This window comes from Wyeomyia smithii, chromosome 3 (genome assembly GCF_029784165.1).
Source record: "Wyeomyia smithii strain HCP4-BCI-WySm-NY-G18 chromosome 3, ASM2978416v1, whole genome shotgun sequence".
NCBI lineage: Eukaryota > Metazoa > Arthropoda > Insecta > Diptera > Culicidae > Wyeomyia > Wyeomyia smithii.
Genome location: NC_073696.1, coordinates 94,113,653 through 94,139,982, shown reverse-complemented (window position 1 = coordinate 94,139,982; position 26,330 = coordinate 94,113,653). Strand labels below are relative to the sequence as shown.

At 39.1% G+C, this 26,330-nt stretch overlaps 1 protein-coding gene across 2 annotated transcripts in view; it reads left to right on the top strand.

The window, feature by feature from the left end:
• The window catches only part of LOC129731096 (cilia- and flagella-associated protein 251-like), a 42,626-nt gene that overhangs the window by 12,854 nt on the left and 3,442 nt on the right, over positions 1–26,330 (top strand). Inside the window, exons 3-12 of one of the 2 annotated variants that reach the window (XM_055690857.1) lie at positions 4,203–4,473; positions 4,534–5,043; positions 5,103–5,304; positions 5,363–5,502; positions 5,654–5,805; positions 5,865–5,999; positions 6,058–6,294; positions 6,356–6,561; positions 6,619–6,778; positions 6,839–6,949. In XM_055690857.1, coding sequence (XP_055546832.1) covers positions 4,203–4,473; positions 4,534–5,043; positions 5,103–5,304; positions 5,363–5,502; positions 5,654–5,805; positions 5,865–5,999; positions 6,058–6,294; positions 6,356–6,561; positions 6,619–6,778; positions 6,839–6,859 — 2,034 coding nt within the window. In that variant the 3' untranslated portion in view covers positions 6,860–6,949. Of the gene's footprint in view, positions 1–4,202; positions 4,474–4,533; positions 5,044–5,102; positions 5,305–5,362; positions 5,503–5,653; positions 5,806–5,864; positions 6,000–6,057; positions 6,295–6,355; positions 6,562–6,618; positions 6,779–6,838; positions 6,950–26,330 lie in introns of those variants that run through there. The other variant, XM_055690856.1, reaches the window with a different exon arrangement.

Genomic DNA, 26,330 nt, shown 5'->3' with positions numbered 1-26,330 from the left:
ATAATAAATAAGATTTTAAAAATGATTACGATGTGGTTTCGTTTAATTTTAACCAGAAAAATGAACGAAAAGAAAAAATAATCAAGTGGGCACTTTATTTTGCCCCTCACTGTATTGCTCAATCCGTCGAACTTAGTTGCTTGATATACACACATTAAATCTAAGCCACCAATCAGAAATCTGCTCGGTATGATTCTGAGGGAGCGATGCAACTTTCATTTATGCCTGAGGGAGCATACTTAAATGACGTAGCATTTATTTACGTTTTTCCTTAGAAAAATTAATACATTTGTTGCTTACGCCACAGCTAAGTGAAACAAGAGTGGCGAATCATTCTAGTGAGAATACACAGAATTACACCACAGTGCGCACTGCTGAGATAAATTCCAAAGCATTCGATGAGCAAAAATGCGTGACCCCATGTAACAAAATAGGTTATATCTAAGTTTTTTAGTGCTAAATAGAACCAAAACATAAAACCTTCAATGCCGACCACGCGGCTTTAATAACCTATTAACAACAGCTATATACATGTGTCATAGCTAGTTGGCCCAGGTTTATTGCAGTCATCAAAACCAGATGTTTTTAACAGGCCGATTTGCTGTCCATAGAATGGCCATGAAATTTTAACTGAGATACATTCTTCATATTAAATGTGAAGTAATAAATTTTATCTTGGTTTCATTTCTCAATGACAACATTATATTCGGACAGTGTCGTAAAAAACAAAAATGTGTGAGTTTTCTTTCTATATTGATTGATTATTATTGTCATTTAAATCGTTTTCGTGCATGTAAAAACACATGCCGTGAAATATTTATGTTAAAACCGGTCACGAATTTTACCGTACTACTGCTCGCTGCCGTAATTCTGTAGAAAATGACTATTTAATCAAAATTTAATTCCTCTGAACTAAGGTGATGATTGAATAAATGCCATGATTGGTCATTTTTTGTTAATTGTATGACTTTATCTATCATTCGAATTTCAACACTACTCTGTGGTATCGGTGATGTTGTAAAATAAAATGCTGATTTGCATTTAAGGCGACATGTTGTTTTCGGAAAACCCTCGAACGCTCCCAAAATCCCTCATCATAACTGATTCTCTTAATTTGATCAGAACATAGCGTATATTAAACCCAACACGCCTATCACGGTTTTCATCTGTCTAAGTTACGATCATCAGGTTTTATTTTAGCCACCATTATAGTCTGCAGGTTTTTAGTTTAATTTTGCCATCAGAGGGACTATCATACAACTTAATGCATATGACGGTTGGCAACGAATGGCTGTAAAGAATACTTGCGGATCATATTTTGTGGCTATCTAGTAAAACCAAATTATAATAAAAGACTTTAATGTAAGTTAACATAAAACGAAAACAAAACACTCTTAAGTCTTTGAAGCATTTCGATTGTTACTTGGGACGGGTGATTGCTTTTTTCACACAACGCAATCTACTTTCCTACCTAGATGCATTCTTTATTTGATATATTTCGACAGCTCCCTTTTTTTTCTGCTAAAAAATAAAAAAACTGCTACGTCGATTTTAATCCAACACTCCCCCTTCTCCACCTTGTCCCAGTTTGTCAAAAAAAAAACGATGATATCCCCCTCCCCTTCACCAGAATAATGTTACGTCATCTAAGTATGCTTCTTAAGAACATTAAAATCGGATATTACGTTTTGTAAGGAAGATGCATTAGTGATTAGCGTCACTTACACTGCCTATAATCGCATACCAGTCCCATATGGATTTTCATGGTTTTTGAGTTAAATATCAGATTCGATCTATTTCTTGCTCTACTATCGATTGAGGAAACAACAAAGTATGTTTTATTTGAAAAAAGTCAGAAAAAATGTGAGGTCAAATTGTCCCATCTTAAAAATAATCGCATATCAGTCCCACCAAATGTTTTTCCTGAGTATGGCCATATTTTTTCTACAATCTATGTAATAAATACTTGGTGTTGTTTTTCAAGCTTTTTACTGTTAAAATATCATCAAATGATTAATAATTGCAAGGTTATTTCAAATAAATTCCACACAAAAGATAATTTTAAGTAGACACTGAAACTGTAACTTTTTTTAAAATTCCCCCCGTTCCCGAAAGGTTATTGGTTTTTTCAATCAGAGGGATAATGGCCTTGAGCAATGCTGCTTTCTGCAAGAGGGTTAATTTGATGTGGATGATCTGCTCACTTCAAATAATTATGCATGTTGAAATTCTCAGAACTCAAAAGTTTTTAGTTGCTTATCTAAAAACAGCTTGTATCTCTTTTCATTGCCGTCGTCTTCCGTCAAGTCACTGTTGTAATGAAATTGGAAACTTCCCTTTCTCAATACCATTTTTTCCAATATGCTAAATGCACGGGCTAACGAGAAATAATTTTATTCAGCAAGTATTACGAAACACTGAAGACATCAGTAGCATATCCAAGACTTCAACCTTATATTTTGCTTTTTCAACGACGGCCTTAAAGTCGGGGTAAGTAATGGGCGGATGTTTCCGCCATTCTCCCTGCAGATCTTTAGGCACTGTCTGCGACCATAAACGTCTACCCATATTCAAAATACTTGAGAAAAATATGGAGTAGTACACCGAGAGGTTGAAAGTGAGACTGGTATGCGATAATTTTGCTACTCGATGGCCTAAATAATCGCATATCAGTCTCTTCTTTATTTTTCAATGTAATTTTCACGACAAAAGCAATTCTTCAATGAAGAAGTTATGATTGAGGTCTATTTCATTACATCATGACGAAAAAATTTGAATTACCCACCCCAAACAGGAGAAATATCCAAAACAAGAAAAATATCTTCAAGCGCTGTTTTCTCAACTTGATGATTTTCCAGATGGGACTGATATGCGATTATAGGCAGTACACTAGGGCACCAATTCTGTTCAGCAGAAGGGCTCGAAATTTTTGTCATCTCGAAAAATGTCCTGATACAAAATTTAAGAAGTGCCTCAAAGCGGTTGCTCTTTTTTCACCGATGAAGAAAAGCACAGAAAATTGTAACTATCGATTTTTGTATGCCAAATATCTTAGAAATGCAAAAAACGCCAAACTCTGGTGTTATCTAAAAAAATCGGAAACATCGACTTTTTGGGAGTTCCTAAGTCTTGTAGGTAATCTTCGGATGTTACAGGCCATTAACTAACGGTTGATAGTGCGCCCATCGTCATCGAAATCACCTTTCCTAATAATTTGCGGATCTTGCCTACAGAAATAATATTCCCAGCCAATGCTATAATACAGAGATCTTTCGTCGAAATCGTTGGATTTACGGAGTCGTTCCAAAGTAATGGAACTTGTTTCCGACAACTAGCACTACGCACGATGGTGCATCCGCATTCGGTTCCCCAGCTTTTGAAAATATTTACGATTGACACTCATTTGAGAACTCTCGCTGAAGGCATTGGTCCAGCTGATGATTTTCCACTTGACGAAGCTGCTTACAGAAATGCTACCGAACTTACATCAACAACCTTCGCTCTTTCAGCTTGGTCCTGGCTAGATTTCCACTTCCGCGTTTTATTTCTGCATTAGTTTACAGAATTTCTTTTTAAGACTTGGTTTCCGATAATAGTGACATAAATTCGTCTGCTTCTGCTACTCACGGATTTTAAAACTGATTCTGTTCCCTCCGACCATCATCGTCCGAAAACTTCTTCTACGATTTTTATTTTCACTAATGCAAAAACAAGTTCTTCTCCCTTCCTGCATTCTTAAGCCGTCAGGGAGTATTAAACGTCGATGGAAGACGTATTTTAAGAACTCAGCGCAAAATTCTGGGCCCATAACCTATTGAACTACTCTGTTGGAAAGTCAGCAACATCTCGCAGTTGTGTCGCATAGTCCTTGGATTTTAGGGGTGTTGTATTGAGATAGTTATACTGGAAACAATCATATTTGCGCGTCTAAGAAAGAACAGAGATGAGAAAAAAAAAATAAAAATTCATTCAGCAATACACTGAAGCCTTTCTATGCAGTATTTACGTTTCATTTTCAAATAGTTTATTTAGAGTATCCGAAGAGTTTACCGAATCCAATTACTGAACATTCACTGATTTGGCCTAACCCCCCTCCCCCCACGAAAAATGAATTTTTTATTCACGGATTTCAGAATTCACGCGGATTTCGGAATTTACGTGAAGATAACCTCAAAATCTTTTTCCTCTTGCATTTTTCACAGAAAACACTTATCAACACAATAATTTCTGACGGTACTGGTCGCTTCATAGTATCATCTGACAGCACCTACAGTATCAATGTTTGGGATCGAGAAATCAATCCTGGTGCGGCTCCCGTTGCTATCCGGACAATTTATGAACCCTTTAAAGAGCAGGCCGAAATCAACGCGATTGGACTCAGCCATGATGGACGTTATCTGGTAGCGGCTTGTAGTGGCTCGCAGAATCTACTAAAATTGTGGCAGTGGACTATCGGAAACGATACTCCCGACGGTTACTGACCTTTTAAGTAAAATTATTAAAAAAATATTAATTAAACAAAAACTTTCACAGACTGTGTCGAGCTCCCCACTCGCTTGGGAAAAACGAAAAACATATACTTTTGCGCGGATCATGGAAAGAAAAACCATTTTGTCGTGACTCTAGAAAATGGAATCATGTTCGGTTGTTTCGATTCTCGTAGCCAAAAACTGCTGATCGATGTGCCTAAAAAGCATGGTTTTCAGGATTATAATGATTCAGTTTTTGTGTGCGACAGCCCGCGAGCAGTTTCTGTAACGGGTGCTGGGATGGCAATCATTTGGAGTGACGAACAGAAGGTCGAGGCTCCCATTAAGAAACAGTTTCTGAAATATCTCCATTTGAAGTACGCATCGATTAACGTCATTCGTTGCTGCGATCAGAAGCTGGTTACCGGTGACGATGATGGTGAGATTCGGTTCTACGATAGCCAAATGAGAATTCTGTACTGGTTCAAACAGGAAGACCCCGAGCCGATAAGAACCATCTCGTTTAATATTTTCCCTAGGAAATATGTACTTGATGGAGGGCACCATCAAACTCGTAACACAAAAAGTTAACAATTGTGGTTCACTTTTCAAATAATTCAACTCAATTCACAGAAAATGAAGACACCGAAATTCTCTCGCCCGATTCAGTACCACATGATGTGTCGTTGGAAGGACATCCGGTTATCGTCAGAAACTTTGTAATGTCCACCAAAGCTGGACGCACGTTCCAGATCGATATAGTTCAGAACAAAATACAGGAATTATATTATCCATCTGGAAGTATTATTACTGCATTCGCTGTCCACCCGAATGAGTGAGTAAATTATGACGCAATTTTACGACGATAACAATTATTCAAGTGATATCTACAGTTCCCAGCTGTGTTGTTGTGATGGTAATGGCAGAATGACAATTTATGATTCGATTGGAAAGCAAGCAATCATGAGCCTATCAGTACCCATCCAACGGACCCGTCGTGGGCGTATAACAGTTTTGAGCTATTCTCCCTGTGGTAAGACTGTATGTGGTGGAAGCGCATGGTACATAATAACGATAACTGTGCGTGTGGGAGTTATTTTTGGGGTTAAAGTCCTCCCAGGCGACGTAGATAAAAAAAGGTTACTGCTGAACTGGCCACTTATGTTTTTGTTTTATTATTCAAGGAATATATCTTGCTGGTGGAGCAGAAAACGGATACATTTGGATAATAAATCCAGCGACGATGATCATCAATGCAAATAGTCCTCTACAATTTGGCAATGAGAAAATTTGCCAGCTCGTTTTTTCTCCGGAATCTCGGTTTATTGTCTTCACTGTATGTCGAAACAAAACTTATATTACGTACTTTGAAGTACTGAAAATGAATATCCACAGGTCGATGATGGCGGTATCGGTTTACTGGAGCGCGAAAACGATTACTGGCAGCTGATCGGAAAAAGTGTCACCCACAGAGTGGTTGACATTATTTTCACTTCGGACACAAGATTCCTCACCATTGGAGATGATAGAGTCTGTCAGGCTAATATGCATCTAATTTGCAAACCACTTATTGTAAAATTAATTTCAGCACCTTGTCGAGTACATTATTGAGCTGAAATATAACTCCCAGATGGATTGTCTGCTTATCGGTGAGCGCTTTAGACTGGAGCAATCAGCTCACACGGTTTCGATGATGCTGCTGTCAACTGAACGATTACTGGTGGCGAACGATCAATTCAAGTTCAAAATATACAGTCTACATACGTTCGACATCATGCATACTTATCTGGCACCGTTTAGCGATGGACCCGTTCGGAGTTTGTTTGTATGTTAATGAGCCTCATCACAACGTTAGTACGTTTATTAATATAAATTTGTTAGAACAGTTACTTCCCGGTGAACATTTCTTCACATTCATGACCGATAAAAACATTTACATTCACCAACTGCCTGTAGATGGAAATCCTTACAGATTCATGGGAATGTTTGGTCATCCCAAGAAGCTGAAATCCTTACGAACAATGAAGGATCGGTACATGTTTTGCTACGGCGATGGGGATCATGGTGTCAGCATGTGGAAAATCAACACCCTGTAAGAATAGTGTATTTGAAACATTCCAGCTCATTAAATGTTCGATTTTTCATACAGTTCACTGCTTGAAAATCAGAAGCATTGTGGAACTGGGCTAGATCCGTACTGTACACTTCTCCCTGGTGGTAAGACGGGATGCTATGTTAAGGAGATGCTCAGCTTGTTCTTTTACAACCAAATTTCACCGAAGCATACAGAGGAAGACACGGAAATTTCGGTAAGATTCTGATTTCGACTGAGTTTGTTAGGAAAGAATTTGAATAATTTACGATTTCAGAGTAGTGCTGTGGTGATGTAAACATATGGTAGTGTTTTCACAGGTCCCTCTACAATTATGGGTCAGTCAACGTCTTGTCTGAATGTTCAAAAATAAATATATAATCGGAGAAGTTATCAACTACCAATGTTTTAATCTCTGTCTGTGTGTTCTGATGTGATGATTCGATCAACAATTAGTTTCACTGCAGCTGATGTGTGAAAATCGGTTGGGAAGAAAAATATCATTTAGGGGTAAGCAGGGTAAGACCGCCCCCGCAATTCTATTTTTGGAAAAAAAAAAGTTACGGCTGCAATTTCATTTTTTCTTTGCTAAGAGGATCTTCTATTCAATACCCACCACTAAAAACTATCAACTGAAATATTTTTGTTTGTTTTCCAGCTTTTTTTTTTCAAGTTTAAATACTACAAGGTTTACAGCCCTAGGGTTGTATGAAATGGTGACGTGAAATGGACACTGTAATTAGAGGGATTTTTTTTAAAACGAAGTTAAAGTTCAAAAAGATTTATTTTCGTTCTTTTACCCGCCAAGTTTTATTTCTTTTGCTAACAATTACATTCACTTTATTAAGAGGACAGCTGATATTCATATATTGACCTTCATTGCATTAAAAAAAAAAACTTACGTTGTTTACCCTGGTGTGTGGATTTCCACACATACAACATTTTAATTTGTTTTGGACAATAAACAACCTCATTTTGCCCCAAACTTATTTTTTTTCATTAAATGCATACATACCTGAAGTTATAGGTACCAAATAATCCTGTTTCAAAAATCGAATGAGGTATGTATGTGTGTGGAAGTATGTGTATGTGTGAATATTTTCATTCTTACGACCATTATATCTCGATTTTCTCAGCATTGGCTGAACCGATTCGATTGTTCTTAGTCGCGTTTAAAAGAGATAAAAGTCTAGTTATTTGACGAAAAATATCGTTTTGATCCGAAGGTAGAGTCAGAAATGACGTAACGAAATGTGGTCAGCTTATATAGGAACTGATAAACTAACCGATTTTTTCTTTCAGCGGTTTGACTGATTTGAGTCCTTTTGGTGCTAGATACGTTTGTTAGGATTTGGAGGGTAGATTTATTTTCAAAAATATACTTAAAATTAAATGATAATTTCCATAGGTACGTTGAAAAAAAAACAAAACAAAACTTGTGGAAACGCCTAGTACATTGCAGTAGTTTGGAGGTAACCAATTGAATAATATTATGCGTAGTGTACAAAAACAATCTTGAAGAATACATTTGGATTAGCTCAGCAATGGATGTATTGATTTGATTTCCTTGACTGCAATTGGAAGGGCTCGAAGGCCATTAGGTCATCATCGGACATTTGTTTGATCCGATGGTTCATAAAAAAGTTACAAAACAAAACGTGTTTACATGATTTGAGACCAATTAAACATGCTATGATAGCAATTGAACAAAAAAAAAATCCTAACATCGGTTTGACCAAATGAAGCAATTTGGTGCTAGGAATGTTCATAAGAATATTCTGAAATCTATGCTAAGCAAAGTAAGCAAAGCCTTGGTGCTACATTCCGAATCGTTCATTATACACAGACTTCGAAGTCAAATGTTTAGTGTAAAGGACAATTGCGGGGCTAGCGTTACGATCCTACTAACACTAACAGTTTCTCCCGAGCCGAGACTCGAACCCACGACGACTGGCTTGTTAGCCATCTCGGAAGATCCATTCTAAATTTATTTCAATATACCTAAAAGTGCGAGTATACTTGTCTCGCAGTAGACATAAAACTGTGTAAATGTTGAACACTGCCCAACCAGGCTGTGCAAACACTAAATAGGTACTTTTTGCATTAGCGTATTCGTAACCCATATGTGTGAAAATTCTCACACTGGGATGAAACAAATAAACACATACTTTTACACATGTCCCACGTAGCCGTAGTAATTTATATATTCATGATGCGAATTACAAGAATGCATTACATACTTTATACATTTCTAAAATCAGTCAAACCGTTGAAAAAAAAATCAATTAGTTTATCAGTTCCCATGTAAATTGATCACCTTTTGTTACGTCATTTTCGAATTAACCTTCGAATCAAAACGATATTTTCCATCAACTAACTAGACTTTAAGCTCTTTCAAACGCGACTAAGAACAATCGAATCGGTTCAGCCGTTGCTGAGCAAATCGAGATATATTGGTCGTAAGAATGAAAATAAACACACATACACATACTTCCGCACACATACATACCTTATTCGATTTTTGAAACAGGATTAATTGGTACTTATAGCTTCAGGTATGAAAGCACTCAATGAAAAAAATATGTTTGGGGTAAAATTAAGTTGTTTCTTGTCCAAAATAAATTCGAATGTTGTATGTGTGGAAATCCACACACCAGGGTAAACAACGTAAGTTTTTAAATATCTCATCAACCAAAAATATTTTTCCCTTGGAGAAAATGTGTTTTGTGTACGATTGATGGTTTAGGAATTGTCAAGAAATTTCATCAAAATCGATCGAGAAGTTTTCGAAAAAAAATCAAAACAAAATTCATTTGTGTGGTTTTCCACACAAGGGTTCAATGAAGATTAAATATCATCTAACAATGTTTAAAAAATTGATCATTTTGAAAACAGATTTTGAATAAATCTAAATCAATTAACAAAAAATTCACATGCATTCGCCGGCTCTTACTCTTCTATGAATTTGTATATTTAGGAATTTATTCTGGATATTACCCAGTCACCAATATTTAGTGGGTATCGAAACTGAAATGAAATAAAAATAACTTTAAACTAATGACCGTTGCAAAAATGTACAATTCTTGTTGGGTAGTTTATGGTAGGGTAGAGCGGGGCTAGTTGATTACGGGGTAAGTTGGTCAATGAGAATATCTTCGAATCTACGTATCAAAAAAATCGTGTAATATGGGTGATATGTAGCAGATAACCAGAGAAACTAAATGACAAAAGAAAGTACAGTTTTAATTAGGTCGTATAATAAATACAGGTTGGTGCCAAATTGGCCATCAATTCTACTCGGCTTTCATGTGAAACTTTTTGTCTAAAAAAAGCTAACCAGATTAAAATAAACCTAGGTCAATGCATAATGACAGTAATTTTTGTTAGTTTTAAGTTGTGTAAAACAAATTTTCGCCAAAACTTTATTTTCATGTATTTTAAGTAATATTCATATTTAATACATGAGGGGCTAGTTGGTCACATACTAGCGGGGCTGGTTGGTCCTATGCACATAATCAATGAATTCAAGTAACCAAGTATATGCAATTCCAGGAATGGCGCATTTCGTGATGCATACTAAAACCAAACGAAAACGCTCTACTTAGCAAAACCGTTTGTTTTAAACAATAAACAATTTGGTAAAAGCTATCTTCATTTTGTCGTAGTTTTTATGAATGTTTCAGTGGACACTATAAATGCCGTGTCTTTGATGTGAAATAATTATAACCACAGATAACAGACATCCAAGCTAGAACAAAAAACTCCAGAAATTGTGTGTAAGATTTCAAATTCTTACTCGTTTGGAATGCTAACGACATCTTCCTGCAACTTGCGACTTTAACCACTTTAGTGATGGCAGCGCTGGTTTACAGTCGAAGCTGCCAGACGCATGAAAATTCTTACAGATTATACAGTCGCTGCTTATGCAACGATATAACATAGATTTTGTGAGGTTTATGTATTGATTTTTTCAAACCAACACTAAAACAAACAAATTCATCGCAAATATACACAGGGATTGAATAAAGAAGTCGAGAATGTACACATTACGACTGCTCAAAATTTCTACATTTGAAAACGGCAACCATTCTCATCGCGATAGTATCGATAAAAGCTGGAAAACTATCGATGTTATCGATTCATAGACCACTAAGTGTTCTTAGCGCCACCATTCTGCGTATTGCGACATGCTAAAAAACCGTTGCGTCTTTTTACACATGAAACAAAATTAGCTTGGATATCTGTTATCTGTGTTATAACCTACACTAATGCATCGACAAATGCCTCCTACCCGACAAAAATGTCATTGAATGCAAGTTTTCAACAACAAAAAAACTAATGAGGCTTTGGTAAAGTGCTTGTGATTGCAGATGCGAATCTAGAATTCGGCTCCGGTTCTCAATTTAATCCATGTTGTCTTTGGTTTAGTGTCCAACCAAACCATTATGAAGGTTTCATCATATATCTTTCGTCGGGTATGAAAGAGTAATACGATTTTTTTCATGCATTGATGAGTTACCTTTCGCATGGTTTGGGATTTCGGAAAGCGAACGTTTAAACAAAAAACTGGAAGAGGTTTGACTTCCGCTGAGACGCCATGAGCTGCCGCAAATGCAGTAAGGAAGGATAACTAAAATGTCCTTACGAAATAAAAATGGTCAATTTACCCCACACCCTCACCAACTTACCCTACCTGAGGGGCTTGCCCAACTAATTTGACATTAACTCCAAAAACATAAATTATCCGTAAAATCGTAAACTATTTTGAGTCGTTCATATTTTTTCTAGAAGCTACAGACTTAACGCATCATTTTTATGTAATGAATTTTTGCCATGATATTCCCTACAAAAAGTTAGAGAACATTTTGACCATAAATGAGCAACTAGCCCCGCTCTACCCTAATCATAGTCATGAGATAAACTTTTAATCACCATCAGCAGCAGCAATGCAGTTTTCCTCGATTGCACACGTATAGAAATGTACAGATAGAAGTGTACCGCTGCAATACGAATAGTACCGCTGCATAAAAGTATACCGCTGAAATGTACGAATAGAAGAGTACCGCTGCAATCAAAGACGACAGGAGACCGTCGGCTCTCTGCTACACATATACTGTACGGTACTGTTGTTTTCACCAGCATGCTTTTTTTCAAGACAGTTTTTATTACGTTCTAACAGCAGATTTAGAAATTGTTCAAGAAGAACGAGTTGTTTCAAACTCTACGAAAAACCTTTACCTTCAAAACATCAAATTAGTTTAAGTTCATGGATGCAATCATAAATTGACCTATTGGGACGGGGAAACTCAGTCAATTTTTCTTTTGATATTGATAAAGAGAATATCAGAGAGAATGGTTGGTGTCTATTCATGTTGTCTGTGCTAGGAATGCTCGCATGTGATTGGTTCTTGTTTGCACAAATTTGTCCCTTAAACTTTTTATCAATTTTCAACGCTGAGCGATGAAATAATAGTAATAACTAGCGTATTACAAAATTGTCCAACATTTTATCTATCCAACAACATATTGGTTATTGTTATCCTTTATGTGTTTATGCTGTTATTCTCGTTAGAAATCTGACGCAACATTTGCCAGTTTCATTTTCTTTTTTGCAGAATGCATCCTAGTATAGAAAACAAACACGTAGTCCCACGTCAAAAATACCATGGCTAATGAAAATTGCTCAGTTTCGTTAGAATAGACGTATTTTCGTAAGAGTGACCTATAATTGCAGTTGACCCATAATTGTAGAGGGACTGTAGCTTGTTCAGCTGCTATTAGAAGGATTTTGGCTAAACTAAAGCTTAACTAGCTGATACACAACAAAATTGTTCGCTGGGAATAAAGGGTGTCCACGATGAAATTGCCACACACAAAATTGATTCGCAAAATTCGAGTTTTCATCCGATTGCCATCAAATTTTCAGGGATTGAAAAGAAACTATGAAACTTCAACCGTTTTTTGCATGTAAACCCATACTTTCTTCAGTTCCTCGACTGTCTTCACTATCTTAGGTTGTTTAAGAAGGTGCTGCTTCATAATCACCCAGTACTTCTCGATGGGGCTGAGCTCCGGAGTGTTGGGAGGGTTGAACATTTTCGGCACGAAATTGACCTTATTGTCCGCATACCACTTCAGCACGTCCTCGGAGTAGTGGCATGAGGCCAAATCCGGCCAGAAGACTGTTGGGACGTTGTGGGCCTTCAGGAGAGGAAGCAGCCGCTTCTGGAGGCATTTTTTCTTGTACACCTGTCCGTTCAACGTGTCCTGGGTCACGAAAGGTGCACTCCGCTTTCCGCACGTGCAGATGGCTTGCCAAACCAGGAATTTCTTCGCAAATTTGGACATCTTCTGGGTGCGGACATGCTCCGGAACGCTGAACTTATCCCTGGCCGGGAAAAACAGATTGCCGGGGATCTGTTGAAGTCGGCCTTCACATATGTTTCGTCGTCCATGATGCAGCATTCAACTTTCGTCAGCATGTTGAGGTACAACTTCCCGGCACGGGTTTTGGCGGACTTGTTCTGCTTCTCATCGCGATTAGGGGCCTTTTGTACCTTGAACGTTCGAAGCCCAGCCTTAGTTTTGGCCTTCTGGACAAAACTTCGGCTTAGGTGCAGCTTTTTAGCCATATCCCGAACGGAGGCGTTCGGGTTTCGGTTGAAGGCCCCAACTACGCGGTTGTGATTTTTGGTGTTGTACGGAATACTTTTTCCTTCACTTCTGGGATTCCGATCGGTTGTCAATCGTTCCTCGAACCGCTTAATCAATCGCGACACCGTGGAATTCGCGATTCCAAACGTTTTAGCGATGGAACGATGCGAGAGATCCTTGTTCTCGTGATGAATGCGCAAGATTTTATCACGCACGAGCTGTTCTTTCGACTCCATTTCCGCGAGTTTTGATCACAGGACTTTAAAACTTGCAGGATGTAAATAATGCACTATGAACTAAATCCACCCAAATTTTCATTAAGTTCTACCCAACGGTTAAAAAGAGCAATTTCATGGTGTGGCAATTTCATCGTGGACACCCTTTACAGTGCATCTCGTGTCACTCCTAGGCCATACAAGTCCATTTGTGAGACATGTGTAACTAATTCCTCTTCCGGAAATTACGGGAGAGGAATTTCTCATTGATAAAACTTCAGGAATTGTCCATCTCCGCTGGAGCGGTCAATAATGAACTATCTCGAAACGATTTCTGCCTCTTTGATAAGTTTGGAACGAAGCAAAACAAAAAAAAAACAATAATATTCTACATTTCACAGACGTTCTGGCGTTTGTCTACAAGCGTGAAGAAGGGCAAATGCATTACTACGCGCAGACCGACGATCATTTTCATCAGTAGCAATTATTATCACGACTGACAACTAAAAATTTCGGAATCTACTGCTGTCAAAAAAATGGATGAACTTAAAGAAAAACTGATTTATTTCTAGTGAAGATACATTCACTATGAGCGAGAAAAAATATTGACCATTTGAGATAGGTCCGTTACCGGCCTTCCGACGAAGCTTTCCCATGACACCGGAACAAAAGCATTGTATGGCGTTCACGTCGACTTATTTTTGCATCAAAGGAACTCAAAATACCAAAGAAATCTTCGATTAGATGACACTGAGGTAGATTCGTTAAGTTGCGTATTTGGGGTACAGTTGAGTGGTTATTCAGAAACGTTTGTGATTTTTTTTTGACATAATGTGGTGATTTTCTATCTGGCCTAAGCACATACCTTTTTCCGGTATGGTGTTTTTTAAAAAAAGGCAATCAAAATTTTGTTCAAACATTTGTTAAGGTATACTTCATGATTGATTCCTAAACTACTGGGCTTGAACGTGGACAAAAAGGAAAAAGTCCTTTTCTGTTCACTACTCTGGCCGGTCTTTCACTACTTTCCTGGCGGATTGTAACTGAGGTTTGCGGGAAATTATACAAAGTCGAAACCTTTGTCAAAATTGTTGTGCAGTTCATAGTGAACTGTACAATGCGCTTACGGAATGCTCCTTGTTTCGACGTCATTTTGAACAGAACTGGGCATGTAGAAACAGGGTTGCCACATTTATATTTGTATTTTTCTTCGAAAATATCTGTATATCCGTATCTCGGGTCTAAAAATCTGTATTAAAAATCTATATCGAGCAAGCTAAGAGTGTTGGATGGAAAAAAAAAAATACTTGCAGAATATATTTAAACAAATGCATTATCTCTACGTGATGAAGTTTTTGTTAAATTTTTTAATGTTTTCGTTAATTTAATATTAATATTAAGAGAAGATATCTCTTTGGTTTGCAACGTAGCTTTTACTTTTTAAAATTGGATCATTAGCATAGGAACCTTGCAATTTCTGGCTTTAGACTTGATTTAACTATGTATTTAAAGTATGCGTTCTAAACAAGCCGAAGAATGTGGATTTATCAGAAAAATCTCACAAATGATCTGTAACGGAAACATGAATTTATCATTTCGCCTGTTGACGCATCAAATCGTTTAACATTTTCAGTTTCACGAACAATTTAAGATTACTTAAAGCTATCGGTTTTACAACAGGATCAGTTAAAGCACACCTCTTTGCAATTTGTTTCACGATCTTTGCATAGAAATTCCAACAAATATTTCGAAACATTAGTTTTCGAGCTTCGTCCAAGTTATATTCCACTTCTTCTGCATCGATAACAACAAAACATGATTTGAAAATCGTATGATCGAATTCTATCATCGAAATTGATTTTAGTTCGTCGGTAAAACAAAAATAACTGTAAAATCTGTATTTTCGGCAATATTCTATAATTCTGTAATACAGATTTCGTATTGCTTTTTTAGTTCAAAAATCTGTAAAATACAGAAAAATCTGTATATGTGGCATCCCTGTGCAGAAACAGAACAAACACTAAAACACTTGCATAAAAAGGAGAGAGAGAGACCTTACATTAACATACGCTCATTTCTCTCTGAGTGTGATTGTTATAGAGTAACAGAGCTTTGAGGGGAGCTTCGTAGCCGCAAGGGTACAGAGTCCGCTTTGAGTCCACGGGTGGTCGTGGGTTCGAATCTTGGTAAAATCAGCCAATTTGGTTGTCAAACGACTTTAACATGGGTTTATTCTCAGGCTCTCCACTACATACCCTTCCTTCAAGCTGAATTCTATAGTACGCCTGCTGACTTTCACCCTAAATACTACAAGGTATACAGCCCTAGGGTTGTATGAAATGGTGACGTGGGACTAAACACTGTAATTACTGTAATTATAGACGCAATAAGTTCGTTTGTTCAGTGATTAACGTATTTTAGTTCTCAGCCTCCGCTTCATTTCTCCAGAAACATATTTAATTGCACTCGAAAGAACTTCATTTACACTTGGTGATATTGTGCCTGTAGTGTTTGCTTCACAAGTTTGTTTCATTTGCCAACAATTACATTCACTGTATTACGAAGACAGCTAATATAAGTATATTACTTTATTTTTAAAGTTAAAAATAAAAAAAATTGTATCAATGAAATGTGAAAAAAAGATTCTGAATAGATTTTAGTAAATGGACAAAAAATTCACAAGCACTCGCCGGCTCTCACTCTTCTTTAAATTAGTGTTTCTAGGAATTTACTCGTTCGATATTATGTCGGTCACGATTATCTGGTAAATACCGAAGATAAAAAATAAATAAAAATAATTACCGTCACTGCGGGTAATTCCATGCAGCACATTTTTCCGCGCACTCATCTTAATAAACTGTTTTTCAACAGTAAATTTTACTAAAACATACCTAATTTCTGTCTAATCATAACAGATTATGCTACGCACATGGTAAAGCACAGAAGTTAGTTGTATTTTAGTGAAATTTACTGTTAAAAAATAGTGTTTTAGATGCTTGCGAATGTGCTGCGTGAAATTACCCGCAGTCACGGTATAACCGTTGCAAAAATGTTCAATTATTGAGTAATTTATGGTTTTTATGGTAATTATATTCATGAGATAAACTTTCAATCACCATCAGTAGCAGCAATGCAGTTTTGATTGCACGCGAATAGAAGTCGTGCTCGCTGCAATGATAGACGACGATAAACTAACGGCGCTCTGCTTCACGTATACTCTGCGGTACTGTTGCTTTTACCAGCATGTTTTCTTTCAAGACATCAGTTTCTATTACACTCTAACAGCACGTTTAGAATCTGTTCAAGAAAAGGAATTGTTTCTAACTTTTCGAAAAACCTTTACCTTTGAGACATCAAATTAGCCTAGGTTCATGGAAGCAAACATGAATTGACCTATTGGGACGGGGAGACTCTGTCAATTTTTTTATATTGATTCGGAGAATATCACAAGGAATTGTTGATGTCTATTCATGTCGTCTGTGCTAGGAATGCTCGCATGTGATTGGTTCGTTGTTCGCGTGAATTTGTCCTTGTCACTTTTAATCGATTTTTCCCGATTTGCAATGAAAAAATAACGATAACTAGCATATTACAAAATTGTTCAACATTTTATCTACCCAACAATATATTTGTTATTGTTATCCATCATGTGATTATGCTGTTATTATCGTTTGAAATTTGACGCAACATTTGCCAGTTTCATTTCCAATTTTACAGAATGCATACCAGTATAGGAAACAAAGACGTAGTTCCACGTCAAAAAATGAATCTCTTAAAATAAAACTGGTCTAAGCAAACGTATAATAGTTCTCTTCAGGGAATTGTAATTATGGCGCGTTCTTGGCTGAAGGAACGAAGTTTCGATAAAACTCCTTTCTCTCGACAAAATATGAGTACTACTTATAATAAAACTGACCAGAGGTGTGAAGCATTGCGTGCCTCTTCAGGGAATTGTGATTGTGACGCGGTATTGGTAGGAGGAACGAGGTTTCGATGAGACTCCTTCCTCTTGACAAAATAAGTCCTTCTTATAACAAAACTGGTCTAACGAATATTGATCCTTTCCAGGGAATCCCAAGTAACCAAAAGTTCGGATAAAAGTAGAATTTATAGACTAATCAGCTAATCTAACGATCATGAATAGAATTCTATTCAGCTCAATTTTTAAGTAATTAAGCGTACTTACAGGTTCGCATTCGTTGAATAAACTCCGAGTAGCATGCAAAGCAGCTTCTAAACCGACTTAGAAAGTTCACATTAAGTTCGGATAGGTTGCTTACAGAGCGCTATTCAGCTTGATAAGAAAACTTGAAAAAATAAAAATAAATTTGCAATTTTTCGATTCCCTCACTCATCATTTGTGTTGATATAACCCTATGATAATCTTTTACTAAAGAAATCTAGATCAGAAGAATAATGTCTGGCTTTTTTTTTTCCTCATCTATAGTTAATTTGACACGGCACAAATACAATTTAATGTTTAACGGCGCCAATTATATCTGGTAGCTTACTTTCTAAAGTATCTTAATAACTAAAAGCAAATTTTTTATCCTTGCTGCCGACTACGAGCTGAAACTAAATCTAACTTAAAGCTAGAATGTTTTGCATTAAAAGCACTGATTTGTTGTTTGATGGTTTTCCATCGCCATAGGTAAGCAGCATATTGAATATGTTCCGCTGCTGGGCCAAGATATTACGGACTGGCATATTGGGTTGTCTCCCTCGGGGCCTGAGAGTATCGTGCGGGTCTAGTTGCTGTTTCCGGATCCGGGGTCTTAACGTGTTCTTGTCGTTTGGTTGGATGTAGGCGGAAGGGGATAGGACTAAACAGGGGCGTGGATGGATTTCAGGAAAACGTATATAAGGGACATGTAGGATAGGTCACGGCTCGCCAAGACATCACGAACAGGAACAGCCGGCTGCCTACCTTCGGCCTGCAGGGAAGCTACTAATCTAGACCTGGCGTCACGGTGTACAGGGCATGACCAAACAACGTGCTCTTTGTCGTGATAACCTTCACCACAGGCACAGATACCACTCTCCCCGAGCCCAACACGACGGAGATGCGCGTCAAATCTATAGTGATTGGACATAAGCCGGGACATCACGCAAATGAAATCCCGACCTACATCCAACCCCTTGAACCACGGGTTCGTCGATACCTTGGGGATTATGGAATGTAACCACCTTCCCAGTTCCCCCTTGGTCCAAGAATTTTGCCAACTGATGATCGTATTCTAACGTACAAATGCGAAAAATTCATTAAAGGCAATTGGTCTTTCATAAATATCACCGTTTGTTGCGCCCACCTTAGCCAAAAAGTCCGCTTTCTCATTACCCGGTATCGAGCAGTGAGAAGGGACCCACGCTAAGGTAATCTGAGTAGATTTTTCGGATAAAGCACTCAGATGTTCCCGTATTTTCCCCAGGAAATACGGAGAGTGCTTAACATCTTTCATCGATCGGAGAGCCTCAATGGAACTGAGACTGTCCGTAAAGGTGAAATAATGGTCCGTGGGCATTTTTTCGATAATCCCTAGGGTGTACTGAATTGCAGCTAATTCTGCGACGTAAACAGAAGCAGGATTATCGAGCTTATGGGAGACGGTTAAATTGTTATTGAAGATACCTAAGCCAGTGGACCCATCAAGAAGTGATCCGTCAGTGTAGTACATATTGTCGCAGTTGATGTTTCGATATTTATTGGAAAAAATTTTGGGGATCTGCTGCACGCGTAAATAATCCGGGATTCCACGAGTTTCTTCTATCATGGATGTATCGAAAAACACAGTAGAATCAGAAGTATTTGATAAGTCGACACGATTTGGAATATTCGAAGAAGGGTTAATATTTTGGGACATGTGATTGAAATACAATGTCATAAAACGGGTTTGAGAATTAAGTTCGATTAACCTTTCAAAATTTTCAATCACGGGACGGTTCAAGACCTCACATTTGATAAGAATACGAGAAGACAGGCTCCAGAAGCGGTTTTTCAATGGTAGTACTCCAGCTAAGACCTCCAAACTCATCGTATGGGTCGACTGCATGCAACCTAAGGCGATACGCAAACAACGATATTGTATTCGCTCCAGTTTGATCAAATGTGTGTTTGCTGCGGAGCGGAACCAGAAACACCCGTATTCAATAACAGACAATATCGTTGTTTGGTAAAGCCTTATAAGGTCTCCTGGGTGGGCTCCCCACCATTGTCCGGTTATTGTACGAAGAAAATTCACTCTTTGTTGACATTTTTTCATCAGATACCTCACGTGACAACCCCAGGTGCCTTTAGAGTCGAACCAGACACCAAGATATTTGTGTACCAAAACCTGAGAAATCGTTTTACCCATTAATTGTGTTTGAAGCTGAGCAGGTTCATGCTTCCTAGAAAAAACTACTATCTCAGTCTTCTCCGGAGAGAATTCGATACCTAGCTGTAAAGCCCAAGCAGACAAATTGTCCAAGGTATCTTGCAATGGTCCTTGCAAATCGGCAGCTTTGGCTCCTGTAACAGAGATTACACTGTCGTCTGCAAGTTGTCTTATCGTGCATGAATTTGCCAGACATTCGTCGATGTCATTTACATAAAAGTTGTAAAGAAGGGGGCTTAAACATGAGCCCTGGGGAAAACCCATGTAGCTAATGCGAAAAGTTGCCAAATCGCCGTGCGTAAAATGCATGTGCTTTTCGGACAACAAATTGTGCAAAAATTTTTTCAAAATTGTAGAAAATCCTTGTCGGTGAAGTTTACCCGAAAGAATGTCAATAGAAACGGAATCAAAAGCCCCCATAATGTCCAAGAACGCAGACGCCATTTGTTCTTTGCGAGCATACGCCAGCTGAATATCTGTTGAAAGCAACGCAAGACAATCATTCGTCCCTTTGGCACGGCGGAAGCCAAATTGAGTATCTGATAGTAGACCATTTGATTCGACCCAATGGTCTAAACGACGGAGTATCATTTTTTACATCAATTCCCGGATACAGGATAGCATTGCAATCGGCCTATTTGAGTTGTGATCAGAAGCTGGTTTCCCTGGTTTTTGGATGGCGATCACCTTCACTTGCCTCCAATCCTGCGGTACAATATTTTGCTCCAGGAACTTATTGAACAAGTTCAACAAGCGCCTCTTGGCATTGCCGGTTAGATTCTTCAACAAGTTGAATTTGATTCTATCTAACCCAGGCGCGTTATTGTTACAGGACAGGAGGGCAACTGAAAATTCTGCCATCGTAAAAGGTGATTCAATCGCGTCGTGGCCCGGAGACGCATCGCGAACAATGTTTTGCTCAGGAACAGAGTCCGGACATACTTTCCTGGCAAAATCAAATATCCACCTACTTGAAGACTCCTCGCTTTCGTTGACCGTTACGCGATTCCGCATTCTTCGGGCTGTGTTCCAAAGAGTGCTCATTGATGTCTCCCTCGACGTCTCGTTTACGAACCGACGCCAATATCCGCGTTTCTTTGCCTTAGTCAAGCTTTTAAACTTGGTATCAAGCTCCGAATAACGTTTAAAGTCGTCGGCATCGTCTGTATTCCGGAAGGTCAGATACGCGTCGGATCTTTGCGTGTAGACATCGGAGCATTCTTGGTCCCACCACGGAGTGGGAGGCCGTTCTTTGATCGTTACGCCGGGATATTTCTTCGTTTGGGCTTGCAATGCGGCGTCGAGAATCAAACCCGCGAGGAGGTTGTATTCTTCAAGTGGTGGATGATGTTGAATCGACTCGACCGCTTTTGAAATCATTTCCTCGTATAACTTCCAATCGACATTCCGTGTGAGGTCATACGGAATGTCAATTGGTCGCATGCGAGTTGACCCGTTATTAATTGAAATAAGAATAGGCAAATGGTCGCTACCGTGAGGATCAAGGATTACCTTCCATGTGCAATCCAACCGTAGCGACGTCGAACATAAGGATAGATCCAAAGCGCTTGGGCGCGCTGGAGGTTTCGGGATACGTGTCATTTCACCGTTGTTTAAAATAGTCATGTCGAAGTCATCGCAAAGGTTATAGATTAAAGAGGAGCGGTTATCATTGTATGGGGAACCCCAAGCCACGCCATGAGAGTTGAAGTCTCCCAAAATCAAACGTGGCGAGGGAAGAAGTTCTATTAAATCAAAGAGCAGCCGTTGCCCAACCTGTGCTCTGGGAGGAATATATATTGAGGCAATACAAAGCTCTTTACCTTGTATTGTCATTTGACATGCGACAACTTCGATGCCTGGAATCGAGGGGAGGTTAATACGATAGAAAGAATAGCACTTTTTAATCCCTAAAAGTACTCCTCCATATGGGGTGTCTCGATCAAGGCGAATAATATTAAAATCATGGAAGTTGAGATCAACATTTGAAGTAAGCCAAGTTTCACAAAGGGAAAATGCATCGCATTTGTTTTTATTTATCAAAACTTTAAACGAATCAATTTTTGGTGAAATACTTCTACAATTCCACTGTAAGACAGAGATAGAATCCTTCATATACGCAGTTGAATTAGGCATCGAAGGATACAATCGCTGCAAGGAGGGGCCATTGGGCAGTCAACTGCTTCAAAAATGATCTAACTGTTGGGAGGAATGCTGTAAGAAAAATTTTAATTGGATCGGGTACATTGAAATTTTCAAAAATCCAGTCCACAATGTCAGAAAATTTCACTAATCCAGAGTTTGTTTCATCAACTGGATGTGCAAAAGGAACAACTGGGGTTTTAGATGTTCCTGGCAGTGCTGGGAACTCCTTCTGGGACTTTAAATTTGCAAGCCCAGGAGGAGTTTGCTTCGGTTTTTCCGCAGCACTGTTTGGTTTGTTCGTACTTTTCATTACACTTTGGGAAATCTTAGGACCTTTACGGGGAAGTTTAGGAGAAGAAACATTTTTCCTCTTCCTAGACTCCCCAGGATTGGCATAAGATGTTCCCGCTGATGAATCGTCAGAATCGGTTTCATCAGAGGGCAACAGATCAAAGGGGTTCGATGTTATGGTAGAAGTGGTCACGGTCTTCTTCAGCATCTCAGCGTAAGAACGCTTTGAACGCTCCTTAAGTGACCGCTTGATTTTATCTCTGCGCTGCATGTACACCGGGCATGTGGAGAGCTCATGCTGGTTTTCCCCACAGTGAATACATTTTTCAGCATTAACACTGCAAGAATCTTCCGCATGAGTCTCCCCACACTTGCTACATCGTGCCTTATTGCAGCAGTAGGCGGCTGTGTGGCCTAACTGCTTGCAATTGGTGCAATTCATAACACGGGGTACATACAATCGCACAGGCAGACGAACCCGGTCGATCGAGACGTGGCTAGGGAGTGCAGATCCGGCAAACGTAACGCGAAACGAGTCTGACAGAGTGTAAACTTTTTTACCGCCGACGAGAGACATGGACCGCAATTGCTTACAATCCAAAATCTTCGTCTGTGTTTCGGTATTTTTGAAGCAACCGGTTGCGCTTTTTAGGATACACTCGACAGACAGACTCGAATCGGTTATGACACCGTCGATCTCCACGTCTCGTGCGGGTATGTAGACGCGATACTCGCGTGTGAAGAGCTCAGAGCAAGCGATAGCATTGGCCTGTGCCAGATCACTGACCACGACACGGAGCTTGTTAGGTCGGACCTTGGAAATTCCGGTCACGGCCTTGTACCCCTTCGTCAGGTCTTTAGCAATTTGCAGTATGTTTAAACGCTTTGAATTCACTCCTGCCTTTGGACGAAAATAAACAGTATAGCTGCCCTGTTGAGATCCGTCCGGGTAAAGCCTGGGGCGAGGGGGGACTGGAGAATGGACAGGGGAGGGGGTAACAGAAGGGTCAGGGTCAGGGGGGTTCGGGGATGATGGCACGGGAGGCGAGGGATCTATATCCATTGCGCTAAATGTAGCGCACTAGCGCACTAGCGCCGACAAGAACACGTACCTCTTTACTTCTTCCTTCCAGCAGTGGTTGTCCGATCGTTCGAAGCTGCACCCAAAGCAGCCAGCAGCACCAGTACAGCAGCACCAATACAGCCACCAGCAGTGAGCCGGGTGTGAGATCACTCAGCACAGCGACACGGACTCGACTGTCAACTGATGGGCTTGGATTAAAAAGATCTATTCACGGTGCACAGATCAAAACTGCAGCTGGTATTTTGCACCAATACAGCCAAAGTTGTGAGCCGGGTACAGAACGTATCGACACAACTCACAATCTAGTTGGCCTTTAGCGCGAATAATACACTCTTTTGTTTGGCTATTCGTACACACGGACCGGATTGTAATAGAACGACCACTTTGCACGTCCGTTTCTGTCGAGTGTTCGACGCGGAATGACTGTCTGGCTTCATTTATTATAAAATTTTATAATTTTTTTTTTTGCAACTTACTACACAAGCTTCGAACTTGAGTCCTCCCTCTTTGAAGTCTAGATTCATACCACTGCTTACATCCGGTTTATTTTTATTTTTGATTTGCACATTTGTGGGTATCTGAATTCATAATTGGTTTCTGTAAGGTAACAAAAGAAAGTGTTTAGATAAAGAAAGCATTTAAGCACCCTAATATTACCTATTGGAATTATAGCTTTGTTTTCCTTTTGCCATTTATCTAGATAAAAAAATACACTTTTCTTTATTGTTTTTTAAAAAACTAATTTTTTATCACTAATCCTGAAGCAAACTTTCGGCAGAACCGAGTAAAGCATCAGCTAGAACTAAACATGAACTTTAAAGTAGAAATATAGTACGACATAGACTTCTCCTGAACTTTCGTGCTGATTAAAAGAACGGATAAAATGCTAACCGAACTTTTATTTTCGGCGGCTTTGAGGTTCACGTGTGAACTTTATGTGAACTCCAAGGTTCCAATGGAGAAAACCAAGCAGCTTCTATTGAACTTTTAAATTGCCTTCAGGTGTTGACGGTTCTTTATTTAGAATGAAATTCGGTTTGTAAGTAATGTGTCCTGTTGTTCAGCAAGAAAGTTCCACGGAACCAAATCTGAAACTTATGTGGACTTCTAAGTTCGTTTGTTAAGTGAAATTCGAACTTCTGGTTGCTTGGGCACGATCCTACACTCCTCGCAGAGATTCTAAAGAGTAACTAATGGAATTACGAACCGGACCGTGCCAGTTCCTGCCATGTAAAGGGTGATTTTTTTGCCATTTGGTTTTTCGTGTATTCAGATTTGACAGTTCACGCGGGAATTCTGACAGCTGTCAAAGTCTAATGTACTCAGTTTGGTTTGCCATTTCATCATGAACAGACTTAGGCCTGAACAACGCTTACAAATAATCGAATTTTATTACCAAAATTCGTCTTCTGTGAAAAATGTTTTTCGCGCATTACGACCATTATATGGTCGTCATAATCGATCAACTGAGCAAGCTATTAAAGCTATTGTGACGAAATTTCAAACCAGTTTTATTCTGTTGGACATAAACCCCCCAACACGCATACATAGAGTGCGTACAGAAAAAAATATTGCTGTCGTATCAGCCAGTGTAGAGGAAGACCGTGAAATGTCAATTTGACGCCGTTCGCAGCAATTGGGCTTGTGTTATTCGACTACATGGATGATTTTACGAAAGGATCTTGGTGTAAAGCCTTACAAAATACAGCTCGTACAAGAATTGAAGCCAAACGACTCGCCGCAGCGTCGAATTTTTGGTGAATGGGCCTTAGAACAACTTGCCGAAAATCCACTTTTTTACCGAAAAATTGTGTTTAGTGACAAAGCTCATTTCTGGTTAAATGGGTATGTTAATAAGCAAAATTGTCGCATTTGGATCGAAGAACAACCAGAGGCAATACAAGAATCGCCAATGCACCCAGAAATATGCACGGTTTGGTGCGGTTTACACGCTGGAGGCATCATTGGTCCGTACTTCTTCAAAGATGATCAAAATTGCAACGTTACGGTCAATGGCGCTCGCTATCGAGCGATGATTTCTGATTTTTTTTTACCGGAAATGGAAGAGGTGGGTCTTGTTGACATGTGGTTTCAGCAAGACGGAGCAACGTGCCACACATCGCGCGAATCAATGGACATATTGCGGAATGAGTTCGGTAAGCAATTCATTTCACGAAACGGACCGGTGAATTGGCCGCCTAGATCATGCGATTCAACACCGCTAGATTATTTTTTGTGGGGCTACGTAAAGTCTCTTGTCTATGCGGATAAGCCAACAACAATTCCAGCCTTGGAAGACAACATTACACGCGTTATTCGCGAGATACCAGCCGAAATGCTCGAAAAAGTGATCCAAGATTGGCCTTTTCGTATGGACCATTTAAAACGTAGCCGTGACCAACATTTGAATAAAATTATCTTTGAAAAGTAAATGACATAAAACAATTTATCGGCTCAAATAAAGATCTCATACAGTCTTGTAAATTTTATACGATATTTTTAAAAAAGAAAAAAGGTTTTTAAGAAAAACCAAGTTCTTAAAAAATCACCCAACGGCAGAGAGGGGAACTTAAGCACCGATAATTCCAAAGTAGACAGGCGTTCAAAGCAAACCATCGAAGTGGTGTTGAACGGTGAGGAAGGTAGGAGAGTCGTCGAAGGGAAAATGGACAAGTTATGGATCTGTCAACCCAGGAAGAGGTGAAAAAACTTTCAGAGAGCGGAAGAACCACAAAGCCATTGGGAAGAACGGCTTAGCGGCGGAACTTTTTGAAGTCGAGAGCAAACCTCTGTAAAGTGCAATCCACCAGGTTACTCTGAGGGTATGGTATTTGTTGTTGAATACCAGTGTGGTCCAGGAGTTCACCTTGAGACAGATCCTCGACAATTTTCGAGAACACAACTCATCCATTTATAGACTTCTAGACGGCGTACGATTCAGTCAAACGCAACGAGTTGTGGCAGAATATGCTTGATCATAACACCATAAAAAACTGACGAAAAGTA